At 55.9% G+C, this 18,186-nt stretch overlaps 6 protein-coding genes across 6 annotated transcripts; 2 read left to right on the top strand and 4 right to left on the bottom strand.

Annotated features, from left to right (window-relative positions):
* The first annotated feature begins 933 nt into the window (after positions 1–933).
* BCV69DRAFT_221682 (hypothetical protein) lies at positions 934–2,818 on the top strand. The gene is made up of 2 exons (XM_025489824.1): positions 934–936; positions 1,029–2,818. Exon 2 carries the CDS (start codon positions 1,428–1,430, stop codon positions 2,553–2,555), a length of 1,128 nt encoding a protein of 375 aa, XP_025347319.1. The 5' UTR covers positions 934–936; positions 1,029–1,427; the 3' UTR covers positions 2,556–2,818.
* Positions 2,819–4,189: 1,371 nt separating this feature from the next.
* Positions 4,190–4,679, top strand: BCV69DRAFT_299898 (hypothetical protein; the record flags this gene model as incomplete). The annotated part of the gene is made up of 2 exons (XM_025494382.1): positions 4,190–4,317; positions 4,400–4,679. The coding sequence occupies 2 exons, from the start codon at positions 4,190–4,192 to the stop codon at positions 4,677–4,679; spliced, it is 408 nt and encodes a 135-aa protein (XP_025347318.1).
* Positions 4,680–6,475: 1,796 nt separating this feature from the next.
* BCV69DRAFT_277915 (hypothetical protein) lies at positions 6,476–9,570 on the bottom strand (the record flags this gene model as incomplete). Its single annotated transcript, XM_025491177.1, has 2 exons — positions 6,476–9,136; positions 9,247–9,570. 2 exons carry the CDS (start codon positions 9,568–9,570, stop codon positions 6,476–6,478), a joined length of 2,985 nt encoding a protein of 994 aa, XP_025347317.1.
* Positions 9,571–9,898: 328 nt separating this feature from the next.
* BCV69DRAFT_283696 (DnaJ-domain-containing protein) lies at positions 9,899–11,886 on the bottom strand. The gene has a single exon (XM_025492798.1). It carries the CDS (start codon positions 11,764–11,766, stop codon positions 10,054–10,056), a length of 1,713 nt encoding a protein of 570 aa, XP_025347316.1. The 5' UTR covers positions 11,767–11,886; the 3' UTR covers positions 9,899–10,053.
* A 1,120-nt stretch (positions 11,887–13,006) lies between these two features.
* BCV69DRAFT_277913 (hypothetical protein) lies at positions 13,007–15,361 on the bottom strand (the record flags this gene model as incomplete). The annotated part of the gene is made up of 7 exons (XM_025491176.1): positions 13,007–13,064; positions 13,107–13,439; positions 13,611–13,643; positions 13,734–14,012; positions 14,385–14,734; positions 14,763–14,937; positions 15,276–15,361. The coding sequence occupies 7 exons, from the start codon at positions 15,359–15,361 to the stop codon at positions 13,007–13,009; spliced, it is 1,314 nt and encodes a 437-aa protein (XP_025347315.1).
* Positions 15,362–15,707: 346 nt separating this feature from the next.
* Positions 15,708–16,621, bottom strand: BCV69DRAFT_221607 (hypothetical protein). The gene has a single exon (XM_025489823.1). The coding sequence runs from the start codon at positions 16,367–16,369 to the stop codon at positions 15,887–15,889; it is 483 nt and encodes a 160-aa protein (XP_025347314.1). The 5' UTR covers positions 16,370–16,621; the 3' UTR covers positions 15,708–15,886.
* Positions 16,622–18,186: the final 1,565 nt, after the last annotated feature.

Genomic DNA, 18,186 nt, shown 5'->3' with positions numbered 1-18,186 from the left:
GCAGGAGCGTTCCGATTCGCAACAGTACACGGCAACCAAGCAACAGATCAGGGGTCGAGTGGCCTAGATGCTAACGAACAAGCCAGCACACTACGCACGATGTCAACAATCCCATGCGTCCATTCAACCTTGTACCAACCTTGTACCTCCAACCTTGTACCCTCAACTTTGTCATCAACCGTGCAGAGACTTGACTCTGGCAAACGAGGCATGGGAAACTGTCTACGGGGCTTGGCCTTCATGACTTCCAACTTCATGGCTTGTCATCACCTGGGTCTCTGTGTCTTTCACGGTCACCATTCAATTCACACGATCGAAGGTATCGCAGGCAAGTTCGTCCCGAGTTCTACTGGAAGCAATCAAGCTCTGCTCGATGAGCTTCTTACAAGGCACAAAACATCGGTCTTTGAGGTGAGTCATTCCCATGCGGGCAACACGAGCTCTATGCATGCAAGTCGCACTCGAGACACCGCCATCTCGCTTATGCATGTTCGAAGAATTGACACTCACCGTTCCTCCGCGCACCGCTAGACACCTCCAAAACGACTGAGGAAAAATGGCTGTTCAACTGAACACATATAAAATTCGGTTCGGCAGCATTGTGGTCAATGGGGGGTCCCCTGTTATCGGTGGAATCCAACAGGGCCTGCCACCCTCTGCCCAAAGGTCGAGCAGAAAGCATCGTGGACGCGATGGCTCGTCTCGCAAACGCGCCATCGATTGTGCGTCCTATACCAAGTGGCCCACAGCCGACGCCAAGACGCCACCAGGGCTGATCGCTGGGCATCGCTGCTGAGTCGCTTCAACAGGAATTCGATGCACCACAATGTCTGGAAGCGTCTGATCACCGGCTTCGGAGGTGTCGTGGCGGCTGATGCGGGGCCACAGCTGGTGCGCATTGCCGGTCGGATGGAGATTGAAGAGGTTGAATCATTGGTGAGCAGACGATACGTGAGGTACAGGTGCGGGAAAGCAAGGATGCAGATCACTGAATAGTCAGCTCCACTCGCTTAATCCCGAACACTCAGATACCCGCTTTCCGACCCCACGAGTCAGTCATGTCTTGGCTTGCGCACGTCAAACGTGCTGCTACTGCCCCTCTTCAAGCCAACACTTCGACGTCGGACGTACTCTTGCCAAGGTTTCCCTGGTCAGCCCAGAGGATTGGAGACAGCTGATCCCCTCGCATTCTGGTCGAAGAAGCGTTACGAGTGCTGGAGGCAATTGTGCGATACTTTGACGAATGCAGCGACCTTGATCAGGCGGCCGCTGCGGTACACTTGTACTGTACTACGACACGCCATCCATAGTCAAGATGCTTTGCTTCCTGTTTCTACAAGCATACCACCCGCTTGCTAGACAGGATTGGTCCAGGGTGGCTGACAGTACCGTTGCGCGTGCCCTCGTGGAGACGGATCAGCCCGTCTATGCAACCACTTTGTCGCACATCGTTCCTTACGAAGTCGAGATGCTGGTCTGGCAGAAGGAGTCAGATCTCCTGGGAGCTTCAAAGGGCCGCAGAAGGTCTGGTTGCCAACGCCCAGCTTTTTCAGAGACTTCAAACGGTTGCGTCGCTGACGACGTCATCCCGCTTTCGGCCAGGAGCAGCTGTCTCTTCTCTTTGCGAGCACTACAGGCCGTCAGTCGCACGGGCATGGGCCAAGGACATCCGGATCGCCACTCGGAAGCTCATCGCTTATATGTATCTACGAGCGAGGCATTCGTTGAGGAACCCTGTTGTCGGATCTGCGAGGCAGAAATGGTGCCCTCACTGGGAATGTCTCCCTATGGCCCAGGCACCATCTTGCCAAGCATGGTACTTGGACGCCATAGTCCCGCGCAGCAACAGAGGCATTTACTCGGACGACAACATCCACCTCTTGCACGTCGGATGCAAATTCGTCAAGCAAGCCTTTGACCTCGAGGAGGCGATGGTGTTGATTGCGCATCTGGGTGAAGATTGCCGCTTCGAAGTGGGCGCCAACGGGATGCTCTGCCCGGCCGTGTTGTCAAGAGTGGATCACGAAACGATGTCTCTCGCCGTCGTCGAGGCTTGGGCAAAGAGGCCTGCGAGGCCAAAACATCGCAGTCACCACGTTTCTGCCATTGAGGGTCCTCTGACGCTCGAGCAGATCGTCCGAGTGGTCAAGCGCGTGATGGTCACAGAGACAACGTGCCGTGACCCTTCTGGCTCTGAACTGCCCCTCCCCCTGGCATCTCTGGATCGAATCAATCCAAATGGAGATTACACCGAGGACAACATCCGCTTGTTACTCTTAGGTCTCAACAAGCTACGGAGGGTGTGTGTTGACGAACGACCGATTGTTGATTGGCTCAAGCGGATCTCGCCCGCAACCATCAGCAGGGGTAGGCGTCTGCGAGAGCAGGAGCACGTCCGGCTGCCCTACAGCAGTTGGGGAGAGAAGCTCCTGGCTCGGGTGGGTGTTGACGAGATAGAGGCTCTGCCGATGGAGGCGATGGAGAGCCAAGAGGAAGGTCTCGGGGATGAGGATGCTGAAGAGCGTGAGACTTTCGAGGACGTTTTTGCTCACTGAAGCGGACGGGAGCACAATGGAAGCCATCTTATAGGCCCAATCTTAGAACCCCGATCTCGTCAGTAGGCACGTCAAGGCTAAGCCCTTGATTGCTAAACAAGGCCTAGACAGTTGTCATGGTCTTTGAGCAACAACAAGCCCACATTGGTCGTAGCCTATAGCCTTGTATCTACCAAAGTCGCCGTGCGAACCACACGCGAGCCTTTAACCCTGTATACATCCTACGATCAATTCACAAGTAGGCCATACTTTCTTGCTTCTCGTCCATGTAGACCTTCACGCACTCTGCGTGTCGCATGCGAAAGAATATCAACAGCGCTTGGTGCAAACTGTACTTTGTACGGTGAGCTTATCGTTGGGACACGGTCATTGCATCCGGTGTGACCCGGAAGCTCGTGGAGAGCGCGGTTCGGCCCGGAGAAGTGGTGTCGTCTCCATGAAAGCTAGGGCGCGCGGAAAGGTACATTGATGTAGGCGAAGCAACAGTGTGACGCAGAGCTCCGAGCCCAACTCGTGAGATAGCCGATGCAAGTAGAGCAGCCAGGCTGTGTAGTCGGTGCAGTCTACTCTTGCATCCTACTTCACTGCTTTCCACCTTGTGATTCTGCATTTCTACGCCTTCATCGACCCAAGATGCGTCATACTGCCATCACGATCTTCGTTCTTGCAATCTCTCTGCTCAGCTTGATTAGCCCAAGCAGCGCAAGTAGTGAGTGAGCTACACCATCTCATCCGCGACCGCTGTCAGGACCGTGCTCTGACACGCCTGGCCCTACCCTTGGCTCTTTTGCCCTACAGCAAAGACCTGTAACATCAAGGATGCACAAGACAAATTTTACAGCTGTCCGTGAGTGAGCTACTGCATGACGAAAGGCCACGGCAGATACGTGGCGAGCAGACTCAACAGAGAGACCCCCTCCTATGTCCACGATAGAGGAGGATGTGATGTAGACACATCCAGGGCGCCAATCTGTAAACAGACCAATGGAGACAAGGCGATAGGTCAGTAGAACACCGGTGGCGAAGAGATGTATGGGGCGCTGACCGTCTTTGCGCCTTTTCTCTGGCATCTGTTGTTCTAGGTATTCGAGGCAGTGGGTGCTGGTTGCGCTTGAATGATCCCCAGGAGACAAGCAAGCACTGTGATCTTCACTGCAGCCTGGACAATGGCCCAGTGGGCTACTCCTGCGTTTGAGCATCGTGAAATGCCCGTGAGCCTACGGGACGACAGCTATGACCTAGCTCTACCACTTGTGTCAGCCCTCTCAGGGGTATAGTGATTCCGTCACCTCATGACGGATCGAAACAGCTCCCCTTTGACAATGTGTGCTTCCCGACTGCCTGCAAAGGCTCCAGGCTGGTGGTGTGATGCAAGTCGGCACTTGACGGTCTTCACTTCGAGCGCCAACCCTCGCCGAGAGAACTTCTCTCAATGCCATGAAAGTCAGGGCACAGTATGCCCAAAGGTACAGTACAGCGAGTGGAGGTACAGACACATATGAAGCCGGTCACCCGGCCGGGCGAGACAGGTGTGCAGTGTAGTACAAAAGATTCGGTCACGGCGAAGCCTGTACCTTTTCAGTCGACACCCTCTCCGTACTACCCATCTCACCTCGCAGCCTCATTGTGTCACAATGCGCTTCGCCTCCATCACGCTTTCCGTTCTGGCAACTACGTTGCTCTGCTTGCTCAGCGCGAGCAGCGCGAACGCTGACATGTGCGCTGTCAAAGATGCCAACACGGGTACCTACTTGGGATGTCCGTAAGTAGCTACCCTTGATGTTCAGAGAGAGATGTGCTGTTGCTCAGCATACTCAAGCTGAAACGTGTCCTGTATTTCCTAGGGGAGGTTGTGATGTCGACACAATGAAATTTCCTGCCTGTAAGCTGGCCGATGGCAAGATCGTCAAGGGTCAGTATAGAGTGCGGTACGACGAGAGTGATCCGGTAGACTCTGACCCGTTCCCAGCTATGTCTTTTCAGGTGTCCAAGACAGTGCGTGCTGGGCTCTCTTCAGAGATCGACAGGACGGGCCCAAGCGCTGCCCCATTCATTGCAGTCTCGACAATGGCGCCGCTGGTATCTCCTGCGTTTGAGCAACCGCAGGACCGCCAGAGCACGTAGGAGAGTAGTCTCTTGAAGCGTTCCTCGTTCTGACTACGACATACAAGCATGGCTTGCTCGTAGTACTGCAGTACAAGCATGTGTTGCACTTATGGTAATGATGACCCTAGAGTCCCTGTGAACTTGTGCTCTCCTTATTTTCCATCGTGCAAGACCGTGTCGCTTCGGCGCTGAACATCCGTGACTGTTACGGAGCGGAATAGCTTTGATGAATCAAGTGCCGTTGGAAATACCTGCTGTCATCTTAATCAGGGCCCGATGAGTGCCAAGGAACGCCGAGGCACAGGGAGCAATCCGGAGCCGCTCACTAGGCCAGGTCGGAGGGAGATGTCCGAGGCAGCTACAGGAAACCAGCCCGCGATACCCCGTCTTTCACTCCTTACCACATCTCTTCACGACAGCTCCACAGCCTTACTCGGCGAACAATCTCACCATGCGTTTCGCTTCCATCATCATTATGGCTTTTGCAACGGCACTCCTTTGCGTAAGCGGTACCAGTGGTGAGAACTGAACTTCGTCCCCATGCTACTGGCTGTCTTACGCTTGACCTGGAGTTCTCAGTCCTCTGACGATCCCCCCTTTGTGTTCGCGGTGGTTCGGCAGCCGCTCACTGCGCTAGGAAGGATAAGGATGGAAAATTCATTCGATGTCCGTGAGTTGAGGGCAAAAATCACCTCCTGTCACCAGGTTCGCCTGCTCACCAAGGCTCGGTTCATCACATTTCCTCACCTGAATAGAGATGGATGTAGATTGGATACTTTCAGAGAGCCAGTCTGCAAAGATGAACAAGGAAAGTGGACTATCAAAGGTCAGTACAGGTCATTGCAGATGATGGGAGGCATTGAGCTGACCCGAATCCTCCCCGTTCTATCAGGCCCCCGAGGCAGCGGTTGCTGGGCACTATTTGAAAGCCGAGAGGGAACCACCAGGCGTTGTGAGATGGACTGCACGCCCGTGGGTATACCTGGTAACGTCAATTGCTGATGAGCAGCACTGGACAGACTGCAAGACGAAGCAGAGCCTGCCTCTGTATGCAGATCCGTTTGCGTTTCTCCCTCGACTGCGACTCATGATCCGGCCGACATCAGTGATCGTGAATTGAATCAGATGTTCTCTTGAGTTGCTATAGCATCACACAAACTTCTTCAATTGCGTACGGCAGTTCATCTGACGCATTCCAGTTGTTTCTGCCCTGCGAGCCCGAAGACCCCTGTGAAATTCCGATTGCCTCGATCCGGGGAGTAAGGCAGACCCTCAGCGACCCCATATCGGTCCTCTCAGCCGGCCCAGGCCGGAATTCCCCAGCCGTGCACATTGAGGTCTAGGGCCACAGATTGGCCTGCCCGGTCAGGGGTGCTTGCCGTCGGTAAACAATCGCTTGCTCTGGGCAAGAATTTCAAAGCGAATGGTGGTTCCTGCATTGGAACTCATCGTCGTACTTCACCGGCGGACCACTGTCTGACCCAGAGCAAAGGGCACCCTGTCCGGCTCATGAAGAAGCCTCGATCGTGGTGAATCTTCATTCGTCATTCATGTCTGGCTAGCCGTTGTTCAATTCATAGCATCCCGTTCCGTCCTCCTTCGAACTTCCGCTCTTATTCAGTCCGGAGGCGTGCATTCAAGCAAGAAAGGAAACTCGATGACATAAGTTACGTGCGAGCAGCAAAGAGCGCAGGAAAGGTACCGATGCTGCGTAAGGGCGCGGTACACTCGTTCCATAGAGAAGGCAGATGACAAGAGAGACGAAAGCAGAAGCGAGATCAAGTCGTGACGTGCCCAAAGCTCAAGGGAAGTGCCTACTTCCTGACTGGGCTCCTCGGACCCTTGACGGTCGTCTCTTCATCAAAGAGGACTCGTCCGCCAATGAAGCTATAAGGGTATTCCCTCTGGTAGGTATTGCAGACCGTTCGTCTTCCAGCAACACTAGGCGTGGTAGCCCAACTGCCACCCAGCACCACGTCGTGTTTCCCATCGAAAAAGTCGGCCGAGTAAGCCGGGTAGAGTGCAGAGGCACGGAAGCCTGGATAGTCCATGAATGCCGTAGAGGTCCACTCCCACACACCGCCATTGTGGCCTGGGATGACAAGGCCGTCCCCGTCTACGCGGGGCAGATCAGCAGGGACGGGGTGCCAGTTGCGGAAACCGACGTTGGTGCCTGGTCGGTCGACGCATTGTGGTGAGGTGCTGGCGTCGAGGAAACGGCGTAGCTCGGCGTGAGTGGGGAGTCGACCTCCCTTCCAGGCTGCATACTTTCGTAGTTGAGATCCAGAGCCTTGTACAGGCCAGAGACGGGCGACGGACATTGGCACTGGACCGAAGACGGTGCGGACACTGTACGGAGAGGTCGAAGAGGCGGTTTCGATCCAAGAAGAAGGATAGTCGCTCGATCCAGTGGCCTTGAGGAAGGAGGCGTATTGTTCATTGTTGACAGGAGTGGCCATGATGGAGAAGGCGCCCGTCTGTACTTTTCGCACAGGAGTCTCATTGTCCCATCCAAATTCAGGTTGAGCGAGCTGGGCATTGAGGGATGAGACATCGTCTGAGACCTTTGTCGTACGGATATCGAAGTCTTCTTCGTCATCGTCGTTGTGACCAAGGTCGACCTTATCGGCTTTGAAGTAGAGCAGAGCCTCGCGAGCCTCTTGACCTCCCTGTCGAGCGTCCTGCTGGTCCCAGACACGGGAAAGAGAGGCCCAGTCGGGAGGTGAGACGTCTTTTGGAGGGAGTGTGTTGGGGGACTGTGCAAGCATGTAGAGGAGCGTCTCTTGATGGAGCTCAATGTGCTCCATTGCCATTCGCAGGGTCCTCGCTAGCCGACGGTCCATGCTGCGCTTGCCACTAGCGACGTCGTGATAGATGTCTTCGACCCTCCTCATCACCAGTTCGCGATAGGCGAGGATCTCTTCAACTCGTGGCCAGTCTTCCTCTCGCTGAGGTACCTCGCTGTGAGCATGGCACTGCGTCGGATCATCCACATGCGGGTCAATGCCACGCTCGAAGATGGCATTGTAGTGCTCGTCGATGGCCTTGAGATCCGGCAAAGTCTTGAGCAGCATAATGTCGACGAATGCAGGGATATGTCCGATGTAGAAGAGGCAGATATGTCGCAGATCAATCGGCTTCTGGTGGAGCAACTTGCGAGAAATCATGGTCAAGGTGATGGTATCCCAGCTACTCCAAACCTTGCTCCACTCCGACGCAGTCGGGATTCCCCATGATCCCCACGAGATGTGTGGTTGCGGACGAGGACCAACGGCCAGTGATGAAGCACCTCCGTCGGCATCGTATTCATGGGAGCCATTGCTGTTGTGAGCTTGCGCGACGGAAAGGCCCTGCGAGAGACTCTGCCTCCAGCCAGTGCACAAGCGCGTCGACTCGAAGTGGAAGGGTGGCTTCTCGAGTAGCCACAGGTCGTAGTGTGGGGACGAAGGAGTGGACCACTTCTGGACAACGCGGAGACCTGCGTGATCGAGAGCGTCGAGGGTCTCTCTCTCAGAGTACTTGTACGAGCGCTCGATGTGGATAAGCTCGCCGGCTGCCAGATGCACGGTACTGCCGTCGGGCAGGGAGTGATCCTGCTCTTCCAGCGAGCGGTAGTAGCTCTCGTGACGACCTTCGAGGACATTGTATCGATCATGGTACTCGAAGCGAGCAGAGCTGAGAACATTGCCTCCCAATAGCCTGTCCGCATGCTTGAGGCCATTCATGATAAACGATCTTGTCACGCCAGCAGGGTCATTGTAAGCAAGCTCAACGTCCCGAGGAGTGTTGCGCCTATCAATTCCGACGAGCATAGTATCACCAGGTCGCAGAGCCGTATCAGCACACTTCTTGAGGAACTCGGCAGCGTCTCTTCGTTCAAAGTTTCCAATGGATGAGCCCAGCCACATCAAGCAACGACGAGCGCTTTCTGCAGCGTCCAAGCCATCCCTGCCGACCAGATCGAGACCTTGGTCATAGGTAGCCCAGATGCCTCGGATGTCGACTTTACCAGAGAGGACAGTGTTGGGATCGTCCGCCGAGGTAGCTAGTTGCTGATGCAAGTCGGAGAGAGTACGGTTGAGCTCGGCCTTGTCCAGATCGAGGGCATAGTAGTGCGTCTGGGGTACGGGCAGGTCCTTCAATGCTCGCAATAGGTGAATGGTCTTGCGGAGCGAGCCCGCACCCAGCTCCACGAGCGTGGGCGAGCCGCCAGCGCTCTGAGCCGATGACAGACGTGAGTTGAAAGCACTTTCCCCAACTGTGGAGTGACCGTTACCATTGGCCTTTTGCTGGGAGTTCAACTCTTCGCAGACTCGTCGCGTGTCCTGTGGGGTATGCTGAGCATTGTCTTTCCGAAGCAGGTCGTGGGTTGCGGGTGTCTGAAGGCCAAAGAGTCGATGAGCAATCTCTGCGCCGTGTTGCTGTAAGATGGAAGTCTCGGCATTCCAAAGGTAGTACTCTGGTACATTGACGAGCTGTGCAAGAACGTGTAGGCAGCGTGGAATAGGCACAGCCGGTCAGCAGGCCGAACAGAAGTACTGCACATGAGCTGCAACAGCATCAACACGGCGAGCTCGGCACTCACCTCATCATACAGCCTCAGCCCCTCCTCGTCATACAAGATCATCGTCGGCAGCGTCTTGTTGTAAGCCCACTTGACATCTTCAGCATCCTCCGTCGAGCCAGGCACAATAGAAGTCTTGGATCCCTTAAGTCCATGTAGGATCTCTGCCCGCAGCGTGTCCGTCTGGGACTGCTGTCCTTCAGAGGAGCCAGAGTAAAGATCGATGAGTGGATGAGCCTTGCCTGAAGAAGAGGATGCCGATTTTGTGGACTTTTTGGGGGTTGCGTCAGATGAAGGGAGAGTGCTGAGCTGCTCGGGCGCAGTGGAGGTAGCAACGGGGGCCATGGTGGGAAGACTTGAGCAAGGATTAGATGCAACGAGAGAGAGGGAGGAGGAAAGAAGGGAAAGTATGGATATGCCACGTCACCACGTCAGACCATACGAGAGGAAGAAGGAGGTAAGTGCTGGGAATGGGAGGAGTGAGTAGCAGTGGAGGCTCAGCTGGAAGCAGGAGGTCAAGGTGAAGAGCCGAGTGCGGGGGGGAGCGCCTCGCACTGAACCCTTGTCCGCCTCAGTCGCCGTGTGGAGGCGGCGTCGTGGCCAGCCGCCGGTGTGCCGTGCGCGGAAGGCAGGAACGGAAGCCGGGACTCATGCATGGAAGCACGACGCCTCGAGGGAGGTAAAAGTCTATTTATTCTGGCTCAAGGTCTAAAAGGTCATCATCCACTCGGGAGATGGAGCACGACAGTACAGTGTAGACAGTGAGGGAAGGGGATGGAGCAGAAGTAGTAGATGGGAAGTCTAGCGTCAAGCAGCCTCACCACCTGCTCATCCGAAGTGGAAGCCGGGCGGTGGTCTTGCGCCTCCAAAGCCACCGCCGCCGCCGAAGCCACCGCCGGGGAAGCCGCCCATGCCTCCCATTCCACCCATACCACCCTGTCCGAAGAGGTCACTCAGATCCACTCCACCACCGCCGCCGAAGGGGTTGGACTGCACCTCCGACTCGGGATCATCAGCTCCACTGTCATATCGTCTCCTCTTTGCAGGGTCGCTAAGGATATTGTACGCCTCTCCAATCTCCTTGAACTTGGCTTCGTCGCCTCCCTTGTCTGGGTGATGCTTGAGAGAAGCGACTCGGTAGGCCTTTTTGATCTCGCTCTCCTCTGCATCGCGCTTGATGCCAAGCGTCTTGTAGTGGTCCTTGCGCAGAGATCGCTTCTGCAGCATCTGCGCTTGCTGCAGCTCCTTCTTCAGCTGCTGAGTCTCATTCTGTTCGGTAGCGGTCTCAATGGCCTCCTTGAAGTCCTTGATCGCATCATCGAATAGATCGAGCGCTAGACTAGTACGCGCTCGAGTCCGAATGGCCTTGGAGTAGGACGGGATGAGGGACAGGGTGGAGTTGCAGTCTGACAGGGCTGCGTCGTATGCCTTCAGCTTAAAGTTGGCAGTTGCCCGATTCGAGTAGAGTGTAGCTCGCAGCTGTCTCGACCCGCCCTCTGTGAGATGCAGAGTAGCCATGGGCGACTTGTCACTACCAGTACCATTGGTCTGACCATTGGGCTGATCATCGCTGCTCTCGGCCTTGAGATCCCTCAGAGCCTCTGTATACTTGTCCTTCGCTGCGCTCCACCTTCCTCCCTTTGCGGCAGTATTGCCCTCCTCTTTAGTCTTCTCAATCGCCCGCGAGAAGCGCATCAGGTCCCTTGCAGCAGTGAGATCCGGATCGTTGCGAAGCGCAGCTTGCGTATGTTGGACAGTCTTTGTCAGGTCTCCTTGAGCGAAGAGCACTCGAGCACGCAGCAAGAGAATCTCTGGATGATTCGGATCTGTCCGCAAGAGATCTGTGACTTTGCTCGAGGCTTGCTGCAGCGAGGAATCGTTGCGAATGTAGAGGAGGGACAGGGACAGGATCTTCCAGGCGAGAGGTGGGGCAGGGACTAGAGAGGATGATAGGAGCTGCTCGATTGCGAAGCTGGCCATTCGAAGCTCTCCGGAAGCTGTGTCCCTCTGTACAGCCGCCCAGCTGGCGAGCAAAGGCTGCAAAGAAGAGCTGAGGGACCGGGTCTCGGCAGAGTCGGGCAGCGAGTTGAGGCGAGATTGAGCTTCGTCTAGCTGTCCACATCCCACGAGGGCTCTGCACAACCGGAGCTGACTCTTGACAGAGGCCTCGCCGTCTGCCTCCTGCTGTAGCTCAATAGACTTGCGGCAGTCGCTCACTGCCTTGCCATGACGGTTCAGAGCCATGAGGGCAGCAGCGCGATTGAGATAGAGGGAGGAGAGCGAGTCGGCAGTGGCGCCATTCGGGGCGGAGCCATTTGTCTGGCTGCCTGCTGCTCCGTTGGCCTTGGCCTTTCTGCTAGCTATCCTCTGTGTCTCCTCGAGATCAATGGCGGCAGAGTACTTGTCCAGAGCAGAGCCATACGCCTTTGACTTGAAGAGCTCATTGCCCTCGGCTCGCAGCGTTGCAGCATCCAGGGGAACAGGCGAGGCGGATCGGGAGGAGCTGGCCGAATTCATCGAGGCATCGGACGAGGATGACATGATGGGCGAGGAAGAGATGTAAGGTGAGCACCGAGGATGGCCAGGCAGAACAAGGTCGAACCAAAGGGTGATGGACGATGCCGCTGCGATCTGTCGAGGAGGAGGATGGCAGGAAGAAAGCTTCCGGGCCACGATGGAGCCAAAATCACTCGCGGCCACTCACTTCGACTCGACTCACGCCCTGCCGCGCGCCCGGGAAAAAGTCAACGGAGCGGAAGCAGAGGCTCAGAGGCAACTCCTCGTACAGCAGAGGCCGGGACCATGGAAAGCGAACAACCTCACACGAGCGCACACCTCGAGCAGCAGCGGCAGCAGCAGCAGCTAGCTGAAGAAGAGGCGATAGAGGATGCCTTCCTAGGTAGTGCAAGGCTCTGCAAAGAAGCAACTCATGGCACCCTCCCCATCACAACTCCTCTCTCGTTACACAGCGATTAGTAAGATGCCTTCTTCGACTTCCCGCACTACGTCTGCGATGGGTGGCTTGTAAGCCCTATTCTCTGCCACATTTGCAATGATCATTCAAGGAGTATGGAAAGTAGAATCAACATGCACGGCGCGAGTGAGATGTCGAGAAGAAGGCAATGACAAAAGATACGACAAAGACTATGTCAATTAGGCGCCAGCTCGAGACACGAGTGGAATGGAGAAAGCAGACGCCGACGAGAGGAGATCCTCCTGTTCGCCCTGTAGGGATGGGCCAGGCATCGATACAGCGCGAGTGTGACCGCTGCCGGATGCTTCAGCTCCATTGTCCTCGTGGGAAGATTGCTGGGCGCCACGAAGCCGATCCACATGGGCATTGTACCCCGGGATCTTGGACAAATCTACATCGATTGTAGCGACTCGCCTTCGCTTGGCGACAGGCGGAATGGTCGGTGCAGAGCAACCGGTGTGAGCAGATGCTCCTTTCCCTGCAACTGCTGTCTTGTCATCGAAAAATGTTGTGAGCTGTCTCACGTTATTGATTGGGCCGGAAGTGTGAATGTTCCTTGCCTTGTTGATTATGACAGGCCTGGTTGAAAGTGACGGGCATCGGAGAGACATCATTCAGGGGGTCAGCATTGTATTCGTCTGGCTGGACGTCGGGTACGTCACTGGCGAAGGGCTCTTCCAATTGCTCGATTGTACGTAGATCCCCGGCCACTCATGACTCAAGTTCATAGCCTTACGCTGCTCTCTTTGGCCGTAGCCGACGAGGGGCAGGTGGGCCACTTGCGACGTCTAGCCAGCGCTGTCAAGTCTACCAGACGTCTTCTCTGGGGCCTCGACCTCGACCGAGGCCCCCAAAGGTAGTCTTGCTGGAGAGCCACGTCACTGTTCACGTTGAACCGAGCACTCACCTTGGCTGTGTAACCCTCTTCTTCTTACTGGGCGTCGACGGAGGCGAGGTAGGGATCTGAGGCTCATCCTCCTCAGACTCAGGAAGAGGACGTTTGGCGGCAGTCGCTACCGGCGAATCGTGCTGAGACCCTCCGGCTGAGCTGCTTGGTACCGTGCGGGGAAAAAGAGACGGGAAGAAGGAAGGCAGGAAGGCAGCTAGCGTGCCGCCGTGGGTGGACTCGGACGCCGGAATCTTGCCAATCATCTTGCGGGTCTCCTTGATCTTGCGTTCCGTGGCCTCGAGTGAGGCATTCTTCTCTCTCAGCCGCTCCAGATGATACTGCTGCCGTAGTCTAAGAGTGAAGACTACTTCAGATCATCGCAAGACCAGAGTCAGGCAACTGGATTCGCTGTCGGTAGAACCATGGTCATGTGGGTGTTACAATATCATGGCACGTGCCGAACGGCGAGGAAAGATCAGTAGAGAGCACACACGTGCTTTCTCCTTGTCAGAAGTGACTCACCTTAGTGGAATAGCGCTAGCACTGTCCTCATGTCTGGTAAAAAGAAGAGCCACAGGAACAGGAAGTAGAAAGCAAGAGATGCTAGACAGAGGCAGGCCGTGGTTCTAAGCGTCGCGGCGTGACGGCCTCGGCATCGAAGCAGAGCGCTGGCGACCGCTGCTTGGTGCCTCGGCGTCATCGCTCTCGTTTCGCTCCTCCTTATTTCCGCGCACTCGCGCAACATGGGCAGTCCACCCAGGAATTCCCGATGTGTCCACATCCTGTGACGCAATCCTGAGACGCTTTGCGTTGTTTGCCATCGTCGCGTTCTTCTCGTTGAAGCAGGTTGTCAGATTGGCCACGCCGGAAGTTATAGGCCCAGAGGTGTGGAGATTCCTCGCCTTGTTGATTACCACTTGAGGCCTTGTTGATTGTGACAGACATCACGAAGACAACAGTCAGAGGGTCAGCATCGGTTTGGTCGGGCTGAAGCATCGGAAACGTTACTGGTGAAGGGCTCTCCCAATTCCACAATTGTAGACGCCCGGACTCCCGTTGTTCGGTCCTGCCGTTGTTCGGGCCATGCAGTTCGTAGCCTCACGCTGCTCTGCTCCTGATCAGGAGAGGGGGTAGGGCCATGGCCAAGCAATGAAGACCTCTTGCGACGTCTACCCCGGCGCTGTCACGTCTACCGGGCGTCTCCTCTGGGGTCTTGACCTTGGTGAGAAGCCAAGACCAGCAAAGGTAGTACTGCTAGAGAGCCACGTCACTGCTCACATTCGACCGAACACTCACCTCGTCTGCATTTGCTTGCCCTTGCCCTTGTGGCGGGGCTTGATCGGGCTTGAGGGAGGAAAGTTGCGGACCTCATGGGGATGATTGTTAGGCTCAGCCAGTTCCGACACCGAAGCAGCACGCTTTTTGCCAGTCGCTGGTGGCTCGCGGTGCTCGACCTCGGTGGCTAAGCTGCTTGAGGATGGCCTCGGGAAGAAGGCGGGGCATAAGGAAGGCAGGAAAGATGGCAGAGTGCCAGAGGTGGGGCCCTTGGAGACCCGAGGGAGTAGTGCAAGCATTCGTCGAGTTTCCTTAAGACTCTCCTCACTTGCTTCGAGTCTAGTGGTAATCTCGATGAGCGCCCACTCTTGCTGTCGCAGACATCTTGGACACATCGACCTCCACGGAGGCGATTCGTGAAGGCTTCGTCTGCGGCACGGGGGTGGATGTAGAGCAGCTTGCGTGACTGGATGAGGGCGTCGTCTGGTTGACGACGCTCGTCACATGGGCGATGCCATGGAGAATCGTGCCTGAGGTTGTTAAGTGGGTGGTCTTGTTGACCGTAACTGAGCGTCTTTTCGAAGGTGATGTTTGGGAGGCAATCATCCAATCGTCAGCAATACACTCGCTGGCTGGAGCAATCGGGTACGTCGGTGGCGACGAAGCTCTCCAGGTTCCACAATTGTAGTCACCCGGCCACCCGCCGAGACGGGGTAATGCAAGTTCGTAGCCTCACGCTGCTCTGCTCCGTACCGTGGTACGAAGAGGGGGTAGGGCCCAATATCGCAACGTCTACCCCGGCGCTGTCAAGTCTACCGAGTGTCTCCTGTGGTGGCTCGATCACGATCGAGGCCACGAGAGGTAGTACTGCTGGAGAGCGACGCCACCGTTGACATTCGACCAAAGACTCACTTGTTAAGTGGATGGGTATTCTTGGCAATCTTCTTGTGGCGCGCTTTCTTGGCAGGTGGCGGAGAGCTCACCGTGTAGCTGAACATCGCAATAGCGCGGGCAGGAGGTCGACTGGGAGATCAGTGGGGGGCAGTGGACGCGTTCATTCCGAGAGAAAGCTCACCTGCCGCTTTGATCGGACCAACCAGGATGACATAAGGAAACGGAGTGCTTCATGAGCCAGCCTTGTTGTTGGACGCTTGCCGTCGCTCATTTGCGCCAGTAATCGTTGTGGATGTCTTTGGCGAATCGAGTGGGTAGGGAGCTCGGGAGAAAGCTCAGTCCTGCACCGACGAGGGCAGACCCAGTAGAAGCGTGGGTGGGTCGGTTGACAGCCGTAACGGTAGCCGTAGAGCTGGGCTCAAGCCTGGTTGAGGTATACAGTAGGAGTATCCATTAGAGGGCAGAAGTACATTAGGGAAGAAGTTGGTGAGATGAGCTCGTATGGAAGAAGAAAGAGGCAGCAGGCGAAGGAGGAGGAGGGGGAGCAGGAGGGGGAGCAGGAGGAGGGAGCAGGAGAATGGAGGGGGAGACCGAAGGAGGAAGGGGAAGGGTCACGGCCACATGGCAAATCAGCACCACTTCGGACCGCCCCGGGACGCCGCTGCTGCCTTTGCTTCCACGCTCCAGAGCAATAGGCATCCTCGGCGTAAGTCGGGTGCGAAAACAGATCTCATCGAGTCGTGTCTCACGCCCTGATCTGGAATGAAGCCAAATGGACATTGACTAACAGAGTCCGCCGCCGGAGAGGCAGGACAGGGTACAAGAGACGAGGAACAGGCATGAGGGACAAGAGACAAGAGACGAGCCACGGAGAGAACGGGCAGAAGATGTGAGGCTAGACAAAGCCGAGGCACAGGGACGACCGCCGGGAGGCGAGAGACAAAAGAAGAGACAGAGGCACAAGACAGAGGTCGTGGAGAAGACCACAGAAGACGTGGGCATTGGACACGACGAAAAGCAGTGTATGATTGACCCCGGAAAGACAGAGGGGAGTGAGTAGGCCTTTGCTCTATGCGCCGCGATGTGACGGCACCGGCATCGAAATGGGGCATTGTTGACCGCTGCTTGCTCCCTCGGTGTCATAGCTCTCTTGTCGTTGCTTCTTGATCCCTCGCTTTCGAGCTACGTGTTCCTTGTACCCTGGCATCTTTGCTGTGTCGACGTCTACAGAGGCGATGCGCCTCTTCTTAGGCTCTGGGGCCGGGGTTGGGGTAGTGCACTTGGCATGCGCGGAAGAGCCACCCTCGTTGTTGATGGTCTCTGCATGCGCAACGCCGTGTAAACTGGTCCCGTAGGTGTGCAAGTTGGTCGTCTTGTTGACGATGACGAGGCGACTGTCGAGATTGAGAATACAAGCCAAGGAAACAGCACTTGTCAGTAATGCATCCGTCTGGCTGGATCGTGAGTACGTTGGTGGCGAAGAGGCTGTCCGGGGTCCAAGGTTGAGACACCCTGCCACTCGGAGAGCGTGCAAAGCAACTTCGTATTCTGACGCTGCTCTTCGCCACGTAATGATGGAAGGACAGAGCCACTTGCGACGCCTACCCAGCGCTGTGAAGCCTACCGGGCGTCTCCTATGCAGCCTTGACCTCGACTAAGACCACCAGGGGTAGTATTGCTGGACACTCACTTCGCTGCCAACATCTAACCGTACACTCACCTTGCTTCATGCGCCTTCCCCTTGCTTTTCTGCCTCTTGAGATGTGGAGCTGCAGAAGTGTGCGCACCGGAAGCAAAGGTCGAAGCAGGGTCGCAATCGGCCGGTCGTCACTTCACGTCAGCCCTTTCGCCAGCATTCGCAGAGACGAAGGCCAGCACGGAAGCGGCATGTTGGCGCTTGGCCTTAGGGGTTGGTATTGAGGACGCAGAGCAGCCTGCATGGCTGCAAACCTTCTTCTTTCCATTAACGACAGTCGTCGAATAACGATGCCGCGAGAGAAAGTTGTCGATATCGTCACATGGTCTCATTGACCGTGACACAGCCTCTTTTCGCAAAGTAGGTGCTGGAAGCATCAAACGCAGCCTGATGTGAAGCATAGACAATCGTCTCCGTTTTCCCAGCGCACAAAGCACACTTGTTGGGTACGAAGGCATGTGCAGAGGCTCTTGGACAAAAGCAGATGCCTCCAAAAGTCAGACCGAGGACGCTGCTTTCCTACAGCGGTGATTTGGGCCGCGATAAGTGGTCACCTGCTTGTGAGAGTGGCGGAGAATGTAAAGGCGCGTGATGGTGGTGTCAGTGACGATGGCCGCTGGAAAAGTAAGTCCTGGCCCGCAGCCAGCAAAGGCTGCAATGAAGGCTCTAAGGACGGTACTCTGAGCGGCCTTCTGGCACAAGATTTGCAACGCCGGGTATGATCACACGTTCGAACACTCATCAACCATCTTGTTTGTTACATTCCCGTGATAGAGTTGTTGCGCCTCAAGGTCAACGAAGTCAGCGATGATCTTCGCAAGCGATATGAACAGCCCTCGAGGTCCCTCTTCCCTTTGTTTACCCTGCAAGAGGGCACTGGCAGGCCTGCAATAGTCTTACGTTGGCGCGTATGGTGTCCTGCGAAGTCGTGACAGCCAATCAGCATCAGACTGTCCCGGCCGAGCGGTCAGGGATTGGAAACGCGGCGATGTATCTCCAGTGAAGCTCTATAGGTGCCGAGCATCTGCATGGTGGCAAACGAGGCGAGCAGGAAGCCCACTTGCTGTATCTGTTCCACGAGATTACCTCACCTCAACGTCACGGAACGTTGTCCTTGCGGCCGAGGTCGACAAGCATTGATGTGCCAGGGGGGGTTCTTGAGGCCACCAGACTGCCTAGCGTAGATGGAAGTAGGGAAAGGGCTGTAGCAGAGACGACGCAAGGATGGGTGCA

Source organism: Pseudomicrostroma glucosiphilum (assembly GCF_003144135.1).
Source record: "Pseudomicrostroma glucosiphilum strain MCA 4718 unplaced genomic scaffold BCV69scaffold_9, whole genome shotgun sequence".
Taxonomy (NCBI): Eukaryota; Fungi; Basidiomycota; class Exobasidiomycetes; order Microstromatales; family Microstromataceae; genus Microstroma; species Microstroma glucosiphilum.
The sequence above is the reverse complement of the archived record's forward strand: the minus strand, read 5'-3'. Positions and strand labels throughout refer to the sequence as shown.

Coding starts and splice junctions, on each gene's coding strand:
- BCV69DRAFT_221682 (XM_025489824.1), top strand. CDS start 1,428: ATGCAACCACTTTGTCGCACATCGTTCCTTACGAAGTCGAGATGCTGG.
- BCV69DRAFT_221607 (XM_025489823.1), bottom strand. CDS start 16,369: ATGCCCCATTTCGATGCCGGTGCCGTCACATCGCGGCGCATAGAGCAA.
- BCV69DRAFT_283696 (XM_025492798.1), bottom strand. CDS start 11,766: ATGTCATCCTCGTCCGATGCCTCGATGAATTCGGCCAGCTCCTCCCGA.